The following is a 16116-nucleotide window of genomic DNA, read 5'->3' as shown; positions in this document are numbered from 1 at the left end:
AACAAGGGCCACCTCTCATGGGAGAATACAGACCCTCCACAGGGGCCTCCGAATGAAAGGCAGTCTTGCCAAGACCTCAGTCTGGCTGAGGACCCATTTTGAACTCCTGGCCTGCAGAACAATACAACAATAAAGTTGTATTGTTCGAATTGTGACAATATGTTACAGCCTCAATCAGAAATGGACACAATTTTTTAATTACAAACAAAAATAAATGTACCCTAATATCCATAAAATCTATTATCTAATTAGTTCACCTAAGCACTCATATATTTAAGAATCTGAAGTTCTGGCCGGCGCCGCGGCTCAATAGGCTAATCCTCCGTCTGCAGCACCAGCACACCAAGTTCTAGTCCCGGTCGGGGCACCGGATTCTGTCCCGGTTGCCTCTCTTCCAGTCCAGCTCTCTGCTGTGGCCCGGAAGTGCAATGGAGGATGGCCCAAGTGCTTGGGCCCTGCATGGGAGACCAGGAGAAGCACCTGGCTCTTGGCTTCGGATCGGAGCGGTGCACCAGCCACAGCGGCCATTGTGGGGGTGAACCAACAGAAAAGAAGACCTTTCTCTCTGTCTCTCTTTCTCTCTCACTGTCCACTCTACCTGTAAAAAAAAAAAAATATATATGAAGTTCCTTTTCAACATTAGTAATGGGGGTGGGCTCTGTGGAAACAGCTTAAGCACTGTGTGGGATGCCCACATCCCATGTGGAGGGCCCAGTCAAGGCCAGCTATTCCATCTGCCATCCAGCTTCCAGCTAATACACTAAGAGGCAGTACATGACAGTTCAAGTACTTAGGGTCCTGAAACCCACTTTGAACACCCAGATCGAATTCCTGGCCACTGGCTTCAGTATGACCTAGCACCAAAAGATGAAGATCCCTCTCTTTCAAGTAGATGAAAAGAAACATTAAAATAAACATAAAGTAGTAAGTATATTATTTCAAAATGGAATATATGAAAAAGTAGAAAATAAAACCGCTTTGTCTAGTATTAGTGAATATGTGAGACGTAGTTTATAATTCAAAAGCAATAATTTTCATCAGAATTTCTTGTGCTCATTTGCCTGTACTATCACAACGTTATGTTTAAGTATGGAAAAGGTTCACCTTTATTTTTAAACTTTAGCCTGTTATTTGGGTATAGATTATTAAAACATTCTGGCCGGCGCCGCGGCTCAATAGGCTAATCCTCCATCTAGCGGCGCCGGCACACCGGGTTCTAGTCCCGGTCGGGGCGCTGGATTCTTTCCCGGTTGCCCCTCTTCCAGGCCAGCTCTCTGCTGTGGCCCGGGAAGGCAGTGGAGGATGGCCCAAGTGCTTGGGTCCTGCACCCGCATGGGAGACCAGGAGAAGCACCTGGCTCCTGCCTTTGGATCAGTGCAGTGCGCCGGCCACAGCGCGCCAGCCGTGGCAGCCATTGGAGGGTGAACCAACAGCAAAAGGAAGACCTTTCTCTCTGTCTCTCTCTCACTATCGGGGATGAGGCGGTGCTGTGACATCAGGAGTAAAGCCGCCACCTGCAGTGCCGACATCCCATATGGGCGCTGGTTCGAGTCCCGGCTGCTCCACTTCCATCCAACTCTCTGCTATGGCCTGGGAAAGCAGCAGAAGATGGCCCAAGTTCTTGGGCACCTGCACCCACATGGGACACCTGGAAGAAGCTCCTGGCTCCTGATCAGCTCAGCTCTACCCATTGCGGTCATTTAGGGTGTGAACCAGCAGAATGGAAGACCTCTTTCTCTCTCTGGCTCTACCTCTCTCTGTAACTCAAATAACTAAAATAATTCTTTAAAAAAAAAAAAGAAAAAGAAAAAGACGACGACAACGAAGATGGCCCAAGTCCTTGGACCCCTGCACCAGCGTGGGAGACCCACAAGAAACTCCTGGCTCCTGACTCCTGGCTTCGGATTGGCGCAGCTCTAGCCATTGCGGCCATTTGGGGAGTGAACCAAGGGAAGAAAGACCTTTACCTCTCAAATAAATACATAAATCTTTTTAAAAAATAAGTAAATCTAGGGGGGGAAAAAAGTCTATATCCAGAAGAGAGACTCTAAAGACAGAAGGAAGCAAAGAAACAGCAAGGACCACAGAATGCTTGGGAGAAGCAGTAACCTGAGCAAAGGCAGCCGTGACTTCTTTAAAGAGCAAAAATATATCCAATTGTATTTGTCAATTATAACTTAATAAAGCTGGGAGGGGAACAATGAAAATATAAAATACATTACATAGAGAAGAAAAAAGGGACAGCTTCACTAGGATCTTTTTAGTTAAAGAGAGCAATCTATAATGTCCTCTAACAAGACAAGGATGTAAATATACAAGCATGGTCCTCAGATGAAAGGCAAACTGTTATAGGAAAAAAAAAAAAAAAAAACACCAAAGTTGACAGCTGCTTCCTTTCTGCTTTCATTTACAAAGCTGACCAAGTCAAGTCACTGTTTAAGATTTTGATTGTTTATTTGAGAGGCAGAGATACAGAGAGGGAGGGAGAGACAGAAAGAAAGGTCTGTTGGTTCACTCCCCAAATGGCTGCAATGGTTGGAGCCGGGCAGATCTGATAGCAGGAACCAGGAGCTTCTACCGAGTTTCCCACATGGGTGACAAGGGCCCAAACATTTGGGCCATCTTCCACTGCTTTCCAAGGCCGTAAGCAGAGAGTTGAATAGGAAAAGGAGCAGCCAGGACACAAACCAGCACCCATATGGGATGCCAGCACTGCAGGTAGAGGCTTAGCCTACTAAGCCACAGCACCAGCCCCTGCTTCCTCCATTTAACAAATTCAATGAAAACAAAGGAAACTGGTACATTAAACAAAATAAACAGTCTTTTTCAAAAACGTGTACAAGAAAAGACAACACAATTAATGGAATAAATTTGCTTAGCAAAATTAAGGCACAATTATTCTTGGTACTGTTGGGCAGATGTATCAAGTTTTCAGTCTTAGATGTTCCAAAATTAATCCCAAGGCTGACCACATTGGTGTGAAGCCATTAGTGGCATCACAGACAGGAGCCTGCCAAATAATAAGCAGTGAACACCTCGTGTGCTTCTGGAACAACCAAAGCTTCCCCTCTGGAGGCCCTCCGAAGGTCACCACCAGCAGAGACAATGCCCTTCCTCCTGTTCCTCACTCCTCACACCTCTAGGACTCCCTACCGCAGTAGCAAAGGAAAAACTATACTTTCAACAAGTAATGAACTGTTCACATTCCCCCCCTCCCAAAAGAGGGTGTAACGACTGGCTCTTTAGACTAAAATAATCACATACAAAACATAACAGATGCTCCTCTATGGACTGGCCAAATATAAACACAACAGAAGCCTTTGACTTTTATGATCTCCTTGCCCTTCAGACTTCACTGCTAAGTTTATTTGTGCCCAGATAGGTTCTATCTAATGTAAAAGAATCACAAAAGCCCTCTTATCAGGGATCCCTGAAAAGCCCAGTTAGACCAATACATGCCAGGGACAAAATACACTATAGTTATAGAGCTTTAAAGATATCAGCACTAGAAGAGAATGTTACAGAGTTTGCTGACCTGAGAGGTTAACTACTGCCTCACAGCACAACCAATCTGGCAAAGAATTGTATGTCAAATCGGCTCACATGCCTTATTAAAAATTTTTAAAAAGCAACGGCTCTATCAACCATAAACTCCCAACATAGTAAAAAAAAAAAAAAGATCTCTTTAAAAAGGCAATCTAAAACTTCACTGCATCGATTACCTTAGCATCCTAAAACCCAAATCATTAAAATACTCTTCTTCAGACTCTGAAATGACAACTTATCAAAGGAACCCCTGGCCGGCGCCGCGGCTCACTAGGCTAATCCTCCGCCTAGCGGCGCCGGCACACCAGGTTCTAGTCCCGGTCGGGGCGCCGGATTCTGTCCCGGTTGCCCTTCTTCCAGGCCAGCCCTCTGCTGTGGCCAGGGAGTGCAGTGGAGGATGGCCCAGGTGCTTGGGCCCTGCACCCCATGGGAGACCAGGAAAAGCACCTGGCTCCTGGCTCCTGCCATCGGATCAGCGCGGTGCGCCGGCCGCAGCGCGCCGGCCGCGGCGGCCATTGGAGGGTGAACCAACGGCAAAGGAAGACCTTTCTCTCTGTCTCTCTCTCTCACTGTCCACTCTGCCTGTCAAAAATAAAAAAAAAAAAAAAAAAAAGGAACCCCTAAAGCCCCCAGAATCTAAACACACCCTGCATCCTTTCCTAAGGAAGACAGGATGGCAGGGGAATGATTTCAACGTGTATTTCTAGTACAGAGGGCTCTCACATTGATCAGCTCGCTGGATGGAATGGGAAATTAGTATTCCATTTCACTGTTTTTTTTTAACAGACCAGAGGTCTTGTATTTTTTGTTCACTTCTATGCCAGGACGTCACAGGGAATGGGTTCCAGCAGCTTGGGCTCCTATCTGCTGGTCCTGACAACGTGGGCATCTCTGAGTGGGGCAGGCTGGAGCTTCCCTTGAACCCAGGGACCTCTCTCTTTGGCCTCCTTCTTGCCCTGATCATGTTCCTTCACACTTCACAGGAGCTCTCCCAGCTCAACACACACATTAATTCTCTTGGCAAAAATCTTGCCCTTAACTTGTTTGTTTAGAACAATGCCAACAGCCTGCTGGGTCACACTGTGGACTCTTTCCAGTTTTGCCATGGTAACATTTATGGGGCATTCCTTTTCAAACAGTACCCATTCCCTTGACTGTTGTAGACATGCATGTCGGTGGTCAGAGGAACAACACCATGCTTTCTAAAAGGCCTGGGGAACACTTATATCGGTGCCTCCCCCACTGCTCTTTCATGGTCGGCATCTTAGCAAATTACTGGAAGATGGTGCTTTCGGCTGAAAGACTCCTTTTCACAGTAAAAAACAGGTAAGTGGCCCACCCCACTGCAAACCAGCAAGCAGTTGAGACTCAAAACCCTCCCCCAACACACACAGGTTAGGGACAAAAATTGCTAAACTCCTGACATGCTGGCCTGTAGATCTCCCAGGGCTCTATGAGTTAAGAAAGAAACCTGGACCCCTCCCTAGTAGAGGAGTTTCCTCACTTTGTGAAAGTGAGGCTATGCTACCAAAGGCTTCCTAACTCTGAATGAACTTTCAAAATGACAGACATGAGAAAGACTATCTGACTTGTACAAAAGAAAAGAACCAAGGAATTACGACTGCTTTTAAAATTGCTCAGATGGGCTAGTGCTATGGCGTAGAAGGTTAAGCCCCTGCTGCAGAACCAGCATCCCATATGGGCAAGTCCCAGCTGCTCCACTTCCAATCCAGCTCTCTGCTGTGGCCTAGGAAAGCAGCAGAAGATGGCCCACGCCTCGGACCCCTGCACCCACCTGGGAGACCCGGAAGAAGCTCCTGGCTTCTGGCTTTGGATCAGCTCAGCTCTGACCATTGCAGTCATTTGGGGAGTGAACCAACAGATGAAAGACCTTTCTCTCTTCCTGGCTCTTCCTCTCTCTCTAACTCTGCCTTTCAAATAAATAAAATAAATCCTTAAAAAAATAAATAGCTCAGAAAGAAATCTAAATATTGCTAGTTTCCTTTAGTGTGGCAACATTACTGTGTTACTGCTACTCAGGCTGTCCTTTTGTTTTAAGTAGATTTCTTGTTCAGTGATATTTTGCTTTTTGTATAATCAACTTCTTTAACATAAAGGTAAATCTAATCTATTTTGATTTATTATGATCAATGATGAAAGGCAGAGTTACAAAGGCAAAGGGATCTTCTATCCACTGGTTCACTCCCCAAATGGCTGCAACGACTGGAGCTGGGCCGATCCAAAGATAGGAACCAGGAGCTTCTTCTAGGTCTCCCATGCAGGTGCAGGGACCCAAGCACACTGGCCATCCTCTACTGCTTTCTCAGGCCACAGCAGAGAGCTAGATCGGAAGTGAAACAGCCGGTTCTCCAACCGGCGTCCATATGGAATGCCGGCACTGCAGGCACTGGCTTTAGCAGCTCCGCCACAGCACTGGTCCCCAAAACCTTGTATCTTCCACCTGATTTTGCTCTTCTGGTTATCATTCTTTTTCTTCACACCTTGTCTTTCCTATTTTCTGGCCCTCAGAGTCTGAATAATATGGTTTAAATTTCTGCTTGTTTGGAAGCCAGGCAACTCATTCTCATGTGAGTGTATATTTTCCTTATTTTTTAACATGCATATGTAATTTTAAATTTTCTAACAGTAACTGCTCCACTGACTCCTAAACAAAACTGAGACCCTTAATAAGTTCTAACTACCCACTGAGTAACTCTTCTACCTTACCCATCTTGTTAGTATCTTTTATTTTTTAAAAAATATAAAGTAAATTTTTAACTATCAAGGTAATTAAACTTACCAAGATATTTTTATCAATTCCATTGTTTCTTAAATGCCCGCAACTTTCCTCTGTATTTGCATTTCCTCAGGCTAAAACCATGCCTTAAAGATTATTTTAATGAGTCAGTGGGTAGACTGTCTTGGTGCTTCTATCTACCCCCCCTTCCTACTCTGCAGCCTCTTTTCTCACCAGACTCCTTCCATGCCAAACCACCCACACAACCTAAAAGTACCACACAAGAAATGACCGCTCATTTTGCAAAGTTCCAGTCTCGTCTCCAAAGCTTTTTCCTAATGGCCTCTTCTCCCTCAGAAATGACAACTTTCTCTTTCACATCTGCTTACCTTTACTTATATTAATAATTTTCAAAAATCTTCATGGCACACCTCTGTTTTATATGCCTTTCCTTCTCTACTCTTAGCTTTAAAAAAAAAAAAATCTTTCCTTGCCACCCATGAAAAGACTCACATCACTATCAGGCTGAAGCTTATCAGGTCACTAAGATCAAAGGCACTAAAATACAATCACAGGCAACACTAGTCTACCTCTACTAAAAGACCCTGGGAATTAAAGCACCCTTTCCCAGCAGAAACCCATGGCTCGTTCCTGCCCCCAAGAAGCCCTTTATCACTACAACAAACATCCATTTCTTGTTTTAAGCTGGAAATAAATTATGGGCAGGCAGGCAGCTTTAGACACGTGGATTGCTGCAAGCTTACACATCACTCCAGACACGACACCGCTTTTCAGAAACAACACACGTCTTTCTTACGGAGAAGGAACAGAACAGCACAGGCCTGTGAGCGCCTCATGCAGCGGAGCTCCAAGATAAATATACTCCATGCCATCACACGCGTCTCCTTCAGGAATTTGTGAAGGCAAAGACGCAAAGCTTTTTCCCCCAAAAACAAATCAGTTATGTAGAGCAACATGCTCACACACTTCTAATACAACTGCTTTGCAGGACACAGTCAATAATCAAATCTTATAGAAATATGTGTGTGTGTGTGTGTCTATAGTGTATATATTTTTGTGAACAGTACCAGCTCTCTCAGAGTTTTCAGTTCAGCAACCCATAACTCTTCCTAACAGGAGGCAGGTACACATTTCTGCTAAGACTGAAGGACTATGGAGGGAGGTTGTTCAGTCTAGCGGTTAAGACCACCACACCCCACACTGGAGTACCTGGATTCAATTCCCAGCTCCCCAGCTTCATGTTGATGCAGATCCTGGGAGGGAGCAGTGATGGCTCAAGCACCTGAGTCCCTGTCAGGCCAGCCCAGCCCCAGCCCAGCTCCAGTCATTACAAGCATATGGGGAGTGAACCAGCAGATGGGAGTTCCTGCCTCTGTGTCACGTCTGTGTCTCCTTCTCTCTTCCTCCATTTCTCTCTCAAGTTAATTCATTCATTTTTTTAAAAAAAGAGTACTGTGAAGATATTTAATGGTCCTCTTCCCGCCCATTAGATGGGGTAAGAGTACATTTTGGACAACATCTCGAAGAACAGGAGTGGTAAGTGCACTGTCAGCCAAGAAGAGATACACTATTCCAGCAAAAGGGGCAAAATAACTGGCCTCAGTAAACAATAGGAAAATCTGAAAGGGAATAAGGCTTGAAGCTGATTTTAATACATACATCTTGTTCTAAGGATGACAAAAAGCCAATGTAGTGCTTTAGTATGAAACAAAGATTTTTTTTCCCTAAAATAGTCCCAATCTATCTAAACCTCTAAAACACACCTGAGAACATTACAAGTTAAATCAGTTATTTTTGTTCCCAAAATGAATAAAATTCTTTTGCAAACTACTAAAGAAGAAATAAATCCACTTTCAGCTTTAATATTGTAATTGAATCTTCAATTTCAAAATAAAGTAGTGCTTTCTCAGAAGCATATACTACTAATACACTTATGTGTTTTTTAAAAAAAATTATTTGAGAGACAAAGAGCTCCCATCCATGATTTAGTCCCCAAATGCCAGTGACAGACAGGAGCTCAGAACTCAATCCAGGTCTCTAATACGGATGACAGGAGCTCAGGAAGCAGGAGTCAGCAGCCAGAGGTAAGTGTGAAAGCCAGACACTCCAATATGGAACAGCACAGGCACTCTAGTCAGCTCCCAACTAATATTCCCATGATGACATGAACTGACATAACTGATTTCACAAAACAAATTTCAATTCTGGCTACAGATCAGCAGTTACAGTGAGTACTTCTTTCCATGCGGAAGGAGGCAAATCCCTTCAAAGTAACAGCCAACAGGACACAGGGATCACCACTGTGAGTCCTGTGAACTAGATGTTACTTTAATACCCATTCTACAAATAAGGAAACCATGGCACAAAGCAGTTTGTCTAAGTTCATACTTTCAGCTAGGAAAATAAATGTGGAACCCTGAAAAAAGAAACTGAATCATTTTAATGGTATTGGCAAAGAAAAAGTTATCAAAAATAAGTGAATAGCTATGAGGATTAGGCTCTTAGTGACTAAAATAATATTATCACTAATCTCCAGTAAATGCTTTTAAAGTAAGAAAAATGTTTGCTGTAGATTGTTAATTCTCCAAAAAATCTATGATTTTTTAAAAAGAAACCAGCAAACCAGACATAAATTAATAGTTTAATTCCATGTTATCTATATTATCTAAAATATGAAAGCTCCAAAAATGAAGACAATGACATCAATAAGCATTCATAAAATCTCAAAGGATCAGGGAATACTCAATTTTTTATTTACAAAGAAACAAATTAGGAACATTTACTCAAGACTGTCTCATCTAATCTAGTTATTTCACAGATGTGAAATCCACTCAGAAAGTTTTAAGGCCGGCGCCATGGCTCAATAGGCTAATCCTCCGCCTAGCGGCGCCGGCACACCAGGTTCTAGTCCAGGTCAGGGCGCCGGATTCTGTCCCAGTTGCCCCTCTTCCAGGCCAGCTCTCTGCTAAGGCCCGGGAGTATAGTGGAGGATGGCCCAAGTGCTTGGCCCTGCACCCGCATGGGAGACCAGGAGAAGCACCTGGCTCCTGGCTCCTGATCAGTGCGATGCGCCGGCCGCAGCAACCATTGGAGGGTGAACCAACGGCAAAAGGAAGACCTTTCTCTCCATCTCTCTCTCTCTCACACTATCCACTCTGCCTGTCAAAAAAAAAAGTTTTTCCCATATATACACACATCCAAACGTTAAAATATGCACCAGAATTTAACTGGATGATACATCATAAAATGCTATCTTGAGTTTCTGGAATAAGGCTACTTTTTAAGAAATTAAAATTAGACTATTTAAATTGGAAAAATTAAGGTTTCTGCAAGGAAACTGTACACAGTATACAAAATGCTCTTTCCCAAGACAGTAAAATTTCAAGAGCACTAGAATAAATGTGGTTTAAAGACAAGAAGAAAGGAACTTGGAAAGTGACAAAATAGGAGGTAGACTCAATCTTTGGGAACCTGGCCAAAAAACTAGAATCATGTAAGACAACAAGATAGTTTGTGATAAAGTTTGGCTGGAATTCGTCAACAGAGTAGTAGGGTAGATAATTAACATGCTTTGAGATCTGTTATAAAAAGATTAGCCAGAGTGGGACGAGAAAGTCCCCAGAAAGTAAACAAAATCATCCGACATAAAATAGAACCAAAATACAAATACACACTTCACAAAACTGAACGTGTGATTTTAAACTAGATTTTTAAGTACATTGTTTCAGATCTCAATAGTCTTATCTTTACTTGGATAAACAAATGCCTAAAGTTAAAATAAACCCACCATCTCCTATAAAATCCCCTCTCATAATCATTAAATGTGGGGCCGCACTGTGGCGCAGCAAGTTAAGCTGCCATCTGCAATACAAGCATCCCATATTGGAGTGCCAGTTTCAGTCCTGGCTGCTCAGCTTCCAATTCAGCTCCTTGCTAACGCACACAGGAAGGCAGCAGAAGATGACCCAAGTGCCTGGGTTTTTGCCACCTACATGGAAGACCCATATGGAATTCCAAGCTCCTGGCTCAACTTGACCCAGCCACAGCTGTTATGGGCATTTGGAGAATGAACCAGCAAAAAGAAGTGCTGTCTTTTCTCTCTCGTTCTCCCTCTCTCTCAAACAAATCCTTTTTTAAAAAGTAACATTATTTTAAAAACTCATTAAGTGCATAACTTGTCAATGATCTTGTTAGTAACCTATCACTGTGCCTTACTAATATTTCTCTAAATAAATCAACTTAAAGGGCTGGTGCTGTGGCTTAGCAGGTAAAGCCACTGCCTCCAGTGCCAGCATCCCATATGGACACCGGTTCAAGTCCCAGCTGCTCCACTTCTGATCCAACTCTCTGCTATGGCCTGGGAAAGCAGTAGGAGATGGCCCAAGTCCTTGGGCTTCTGCACCCATGTGGGAGACCCAGAAGCTTCTGGCTCCTGGCTTTGGATCAGCCCAGCTCCAGCCAATGCCACCAACTGGGGAGTGAACCAGCAGATGGAAGACCTTTCTCTCTGCCTCTCCTTTTCTGTGTAACTCTGACTTTCAAATAAATAAATCAATCTTTAAAAAAAAATCAGCTTAAAATATTAAACTCTCCATGCCTATCCTGAAACTGAGCTAATTTTTAAACTCACATTTTTTTTTTTTTACTTAATATCTATTTATTTATTTGAAAGGCAGAGTGACACAGAGAGAGCTTCCATCCTCTAGTTCACTCCCCAAAACCCTGCACCAGCTAGGACCAGGTCAGCAAAAGCCCAGTCAGTTGAAGCCTGAAGCCTTGAACTACATCCAGGTCTCTCACATGCGTGGCTGGGACCCAAGTATTTGAGCCATCATCTGCAGCTTCTCAGGATGCGCCTTAGCAGGGAGCTGGATGGGAAGCAAATATGGGTGTTCCCAGAAGCAGCTTTACCCAAGGCACCACAACGCCCACTCCATGATAAACATTTAGGGAGAAACAATGCAAAATTGTTTCTCAGGAGTAAGCTCAATTATGGTTTTTCTTTTTAATCAAAGTAAATACACTAGGGGTAAATGTTGATTTTCTTCCAGCTGTCTTAGAGTTTCTCTATTTTCCATCATGAGAATGCCTCTTTTTTTAATGTACAAAATAAATTTTGGCCGAATTCAGAAGATCAGCAGATTTAAATAAAAGTTGTACTTCTTCTGAATGTTCTCTGGTCACTAACAGTCCTTCAACCAATCATATGAGTAAAAAAAAAAACTCCTTATTTTTGAGGTTTTCCTCCATCTCAAATTATTAACATTTACAGTAAAAGCAGAAAAAAATAGGAAAGTAAACAAATAACAATTCACATGTTCCTATCATAGAAGCACTGTTTTACTCAGAAAATACAAAAGCAAATGAAATGCTTATTAAAAGAATCACATTTAATCTATTTCTTGAGAAGGAAAAGGAACTTTATTACTTAACATAATATTCTGACTACAAGAAGAGACTATTTCCCCGAGCCCCTACCGAGCTTCCCCCTCCTCTTCTAGAATAATGGTAAGTTACACTAACCACACATCCTCTTCTCTGGACCCCAGTGAGACTCAGGCAGTGGCAGCATAAGGTTTCCCAAGTCGGGGCACTGTGCCAGCCCCAGCTTTCAAAGGATACCCTGTCAGACTCATGCAGCACCTAACTTGTGTCCTTGGCCTCATTAATAGCAGGTTTTTAGGGATCCAGCTCACACCCTTGTGATTCAGGGTGGGCATGCTTCTCCACCCTCCCCCTGCAACAGCCACTTCAGCTTCCAATCCCCCTCCACAACAAGGTCTTCCTCACCATGTCTCCCACCAGACACAGGCCAGCTGGCAAGAAACAGTAAGAAGCACCTGCCTCTGCCCACAGCCATGCCCGACCAGCAGGACTAACCCCAAATGCTGCTCTCCAACTTCCACCTCAGTTCCAAACCACAGCCCACTGAGGAAGAATTCTGCCACTTTTCCCATTATTTCACAATTACTGATTATAGTGAATATTAAGTAGCTATTCTGGGGCAGGCCCTGAAGTCTGAAGCCACTTGAAAGGCAAAACCAACACCATGTGATACTGAAAATGTATTATTTCACATACAAAAAGAAGCATTTCCAGAGATACCGTCACAAATTTATTCACTGCAATCTGAAGGCAATCACTCACTGGGGTCAGACTATAATATTAACTTAAGAAACACCAATTTTTACTAATTTTCACACGTAAGCAAAACAATAGTGATCTAAAATAAGACATATCAGAAGAAATTTTTTTTAACATAGTTACTTAACCCAATCAAAACATTAGACACTTTCCTGGGAACCATACTTTGGCAAATGAGATAATTATATAAACTTCAGGATTTATAGAATAAAATTTCAACCAATCCTAAATGCTTTTACAGCTGCTGATTCTGAGAAGCAACTTCTGCTTAAGCCACTACACACACAATATCTCATCACCCCTTAACCAAACTCACTTCTTAGAAATACGAGGGAAAATGGAGGACTTAGAGAAACTTTTTTCTTTGCAAAAGTTAGTGCTCCTGATAAAACAGCATAAATAAATTATAGTCCTTCTCCTGAAAGCCCTCCCAACCTAACAAGAGATGAGGAAACTCTACAAGACAGTATGGTAAATGCTACTGAGATTACAAAAACTCTGTGAATTTCTATGATGAGGAATGGGGAGGGGTGGTTTTGGACAGGGGCAGGGTTATTCAAGGAAGGCTACCTGTGTAACAGAGACAGGTACACACTTGCCACACAAGGACACGGTAGGGTGTTCCCAGTCTGGCAAAAACAGCATAGAGATAAGTAACTTCGCTGTTCTGGATTTTCAGTTTTGTAATTCTCACAAGATGCTTGACAGCTGCATTTAAAGAATAACTTATAACCTACTTCCAGAAATTCAGTACTATTTGGGAGGCCATTAGAATTTATTCAAATATGAATAAAGACACACCCAATTTTAATAGCACCTTTGGAACAGCCTCACTTGGCCAGGCATGGACATTTTGCCAACAATAAGTGCACCAATCTGCAATTAATGTACTGGGTGGAAACCCTAGAAAGAGCCTCACAGTCTGACATTCTTCAGATCAGAATGCCACTGACATAATGTATGACCTTGCAAAGCTCTGTGCCTCGTTTTCCTGATGTGACTTCAGCAAATACACACACACACACACACACACACAGAGACAGAGAGACTTGAATAGTGTCTGCCTCCCTCGACTAGAAGGTAAACACCATGAAAGCAGAAACTATGGGATCCCCAGCACTCAGCACAGTTTTTAGCACATGAATGAACAGTAAAGAGGATCACCCAATCCTGAAACCCTAGCCTTTGACAATGAACTATGACCCCACGAGGTGCACACTCAGCCATTTGGCAAAATTATCACTGTCAAAGACTTAATTATCACATTCACTTTGAAATCGACAGATAATAACTGGCGTGTCTACAAATAACGAGCTCACACCAACCTTGGAAATCATTTTAATAGAGTCCCTTCACCAATGCGTTCCTCAAATGTAAATCGTGAGAAAGAACAAACACCCGTTTGGGGAAAGGGATTCTTCAATGACTCATTCTTCCACATGACTTCTTCCTTGTCCAGGGTAGATTTTAAGCCCACCTGATTTCGGCCATATTTTGAAATTATTCCTCAACACCCAGGAGAGAAACTGCCTCTTACAAGCATCTCTGCGACCTAACTGCTCAAAGTAGGGAGACATTAGGTGCAAGGCTGCCCCGGGATCTCTTAGGAATTGCGACGCGTGAAAAAGAGCTCGTGAGACCAGGAACAAAAGACTTCACAAGTCTTCAGTACCATAACCACCAGGCTCACGTAGGAAAGAATAACTTTTTTGGGCGATGACTCATAAATTACGATCCCGACATATAAGCTCTTAAGGAGCTAATGAAAGGAAGTTGCCCCATCATGTGGAAAAATGTGGTCCTTCGGGCCAGGCACAGAAACACCAAGTTCTACATGCACTCAGAAAGCTTAACTGGAGACTCCGAAGGCGCATCCGCACTTCTCCCTTGAAGTCTGTTCAAAAGGCCCTAATGAAACAAATACCACCGCCCTTGCAGTCAGCCCCGCAACGGGACGCTGGCCGCTGCACACAGATGCGCCTGGGGGATTAAAGTGAGCAAATGAGAGGAAAGCTGCTTTTCCGAGATTAAAGTGGATGCCGGGGCCAAGCCTGACACCTGGACACACGCTGGAAACGGGGTTCCTCTGGGCGAGCAGAAAACGCAGAGAACGGCCACGCCACTTACTTAAAGTTTCCACCTACACTCACACTCACGGCGCCCCTGGCACGGGGTCGCACTTCTGCCTGGCCACAGCCACCAGAAGCAAACCTACACTTGACTTCCGTCCTCGCCTGGGCAGCAGCGAGCCTGCCCAGCCCGGCCGGCCGAGACCCTTCCTTCCTGCCCGCAGACCCCCGCCCCCGCCGCCGACGCCCGGCCACACGGAAACGGAGACGGCGCGGCCCCGCGGCCCTGCCCCTGCGACCCCCAGCCCGCCGCCGCGCTCCCACAGGCCGGCTGCGCCCAGCAGAGACCGGAGCAGGGCGGCCCGGGCTCGCCAAGGCCGGTGGCCGCCCCCAGCCCCCTGGCCACGTCCAGCACGGCGATCGCCCCTCGCAGCCCGGCCCGCGGGGCGCCTCCTCGGCCGCGGGGGCCGCTAATCGCCCGCGCTCCCCGCCCGCGCGCCGTCCAACCGCCCCCGCCCGGGCCGCCCGCCCCCGCGCCAGGCCCCCGCCAGCGGAGCTGAGGGACGGCGAGCAGGGCCGTCCGCCCGTCCGAGGAGTCCCGGGCCGCCCGCGCCGCACCTACCATGGTACAGATGGAGGCGAATTTGGAGACTGTCATTAGGATTTCCATCCGCCCAGCGCCATCTTCTACCCAATCACAGCGGCGGCGGCAGCAGCGGCGGCGGCGGCGGGCGGGGGAGGAGGGAAGCCGGGCCGCCCGCTCGCACCGCAGCCCGCGGGCGGACCCCCGAGCCGCCGCAGACCCACGCACCGAGCCTGCTGGGCCGCCGCTGCCGTCGTCGCCGCCGGCGCTCAGGCACTCCCTGCCTCGGGCCCCAGCCCCCGCCTGCCGGCCGCCCGCCCGCCCCCGGCTCCGCCCCGGCGCAGGGCGCAGCCGCTGCCTCGGGGCCCGCGCCTGCCCGCGAAGCCTGCCGCCGCACACCCCGCCCAGTGCGCTGGGGAGCGGGCTCCGCCGAGGCCCTAATGCCCGGCAGCTGCGCGGCCCCGCGGCACCGCCCCGCTCGCGCTCGGACCGCCCCGCGCGCGGCCCCGGCGCCGGAGCGCGAGCCCGGGGACTCGGGCCCAGCCCCTCCCGGCGCGCGGCCGGGGGCGGAGCCCAGGGCGGGCGCGCCTCCTGCCCGCGTCCCGCGCGGTCCTAGAGCCTGAGGGCCGCAGAGCCCGGGCTGCGGGCGCTGAACCGGGTGGAGCCGCGGCGGCTGCCGCTGGGCGAATCCTGGAGCAGGATTCGGAAAATTGTGTGTGGAGAGAGAGAAAAGCTGCTCTTGTACAGTGAAGCTATCCCGGGGCTAGTCTCAAGCGCTAGGTTTGTTTCTTTGTTCAGAATTTGGGTGCAAACGCTGTAGCTTACAAAAAGGCTAGCTACTTAAAAGCGAGGCAATAAACACAGTATGTTTGAATTAAAAGGAAGGGTAAGTAGTGGGGGAGGGGAAGGGAGCGAGCCCTACCTGCCTGCCTGCTTGTCAACCTGTCGCTGTAAATTTAGAATGTTTCTAATGATCGGCAAATTGAGCTGCGAAGTGGAGAGGGTCTCAGCCCGAC

General features: G+C 46.2%; 1 protein-coding gene across 4 annotated transcripts in view; it reads right to left on the bottom strand.

Moving 5' to 3' along the window:
- USP12 (ubiquitin specific peptidase 12) overlaps positions 1-15514 on the bottom strand; it is a 105445-nt gene extending 89931 nt beyond the window's left edge. The window contains exon 1 of one of the 4 annotated variants that reach the window (XR_016213368.1): positions 15140-15501. Coding sequence is in view for 3 of the 4 variants with exons in the window: in XM_089304299.1 (XP_089160425.1) it covers positions 15140-15187 (48 nt within the window). In the remaining variant the exon portion in view is untranslated. Of the gene's footprint in view, positions 1-15139 lie in introns of all 4 variants that reach the window. The other 3 variants (XM_089304299.1, XM_089304300.1, XM_051834124.3) reach the window with 3 other exon arrangements.
- Positions 15515-16116: the final 602 nt, after the last annotated feature.

This window comes from Oryctolagus cuniculus, chromosome 9 (genome assembly GCF_051225735.1).
Source record: "Oryctolagus cuniculus isolate XC-2025 breed Fujian yellow rabbit chromosome 9, ASM5122573v1, whole genome shotgun sequence".
Classification (NCBI taxonomy): Eukaryota; Metazoa; Chordata; class Mammalia; order Lagomorpha; family Leporidae; genus Oryctolagus; species Oryctolagus cuniculus.
Note: the sequence above shows the minus strand (reverse complement) of the source record. Positions and strands in the feature narration are given on the sequence as shown.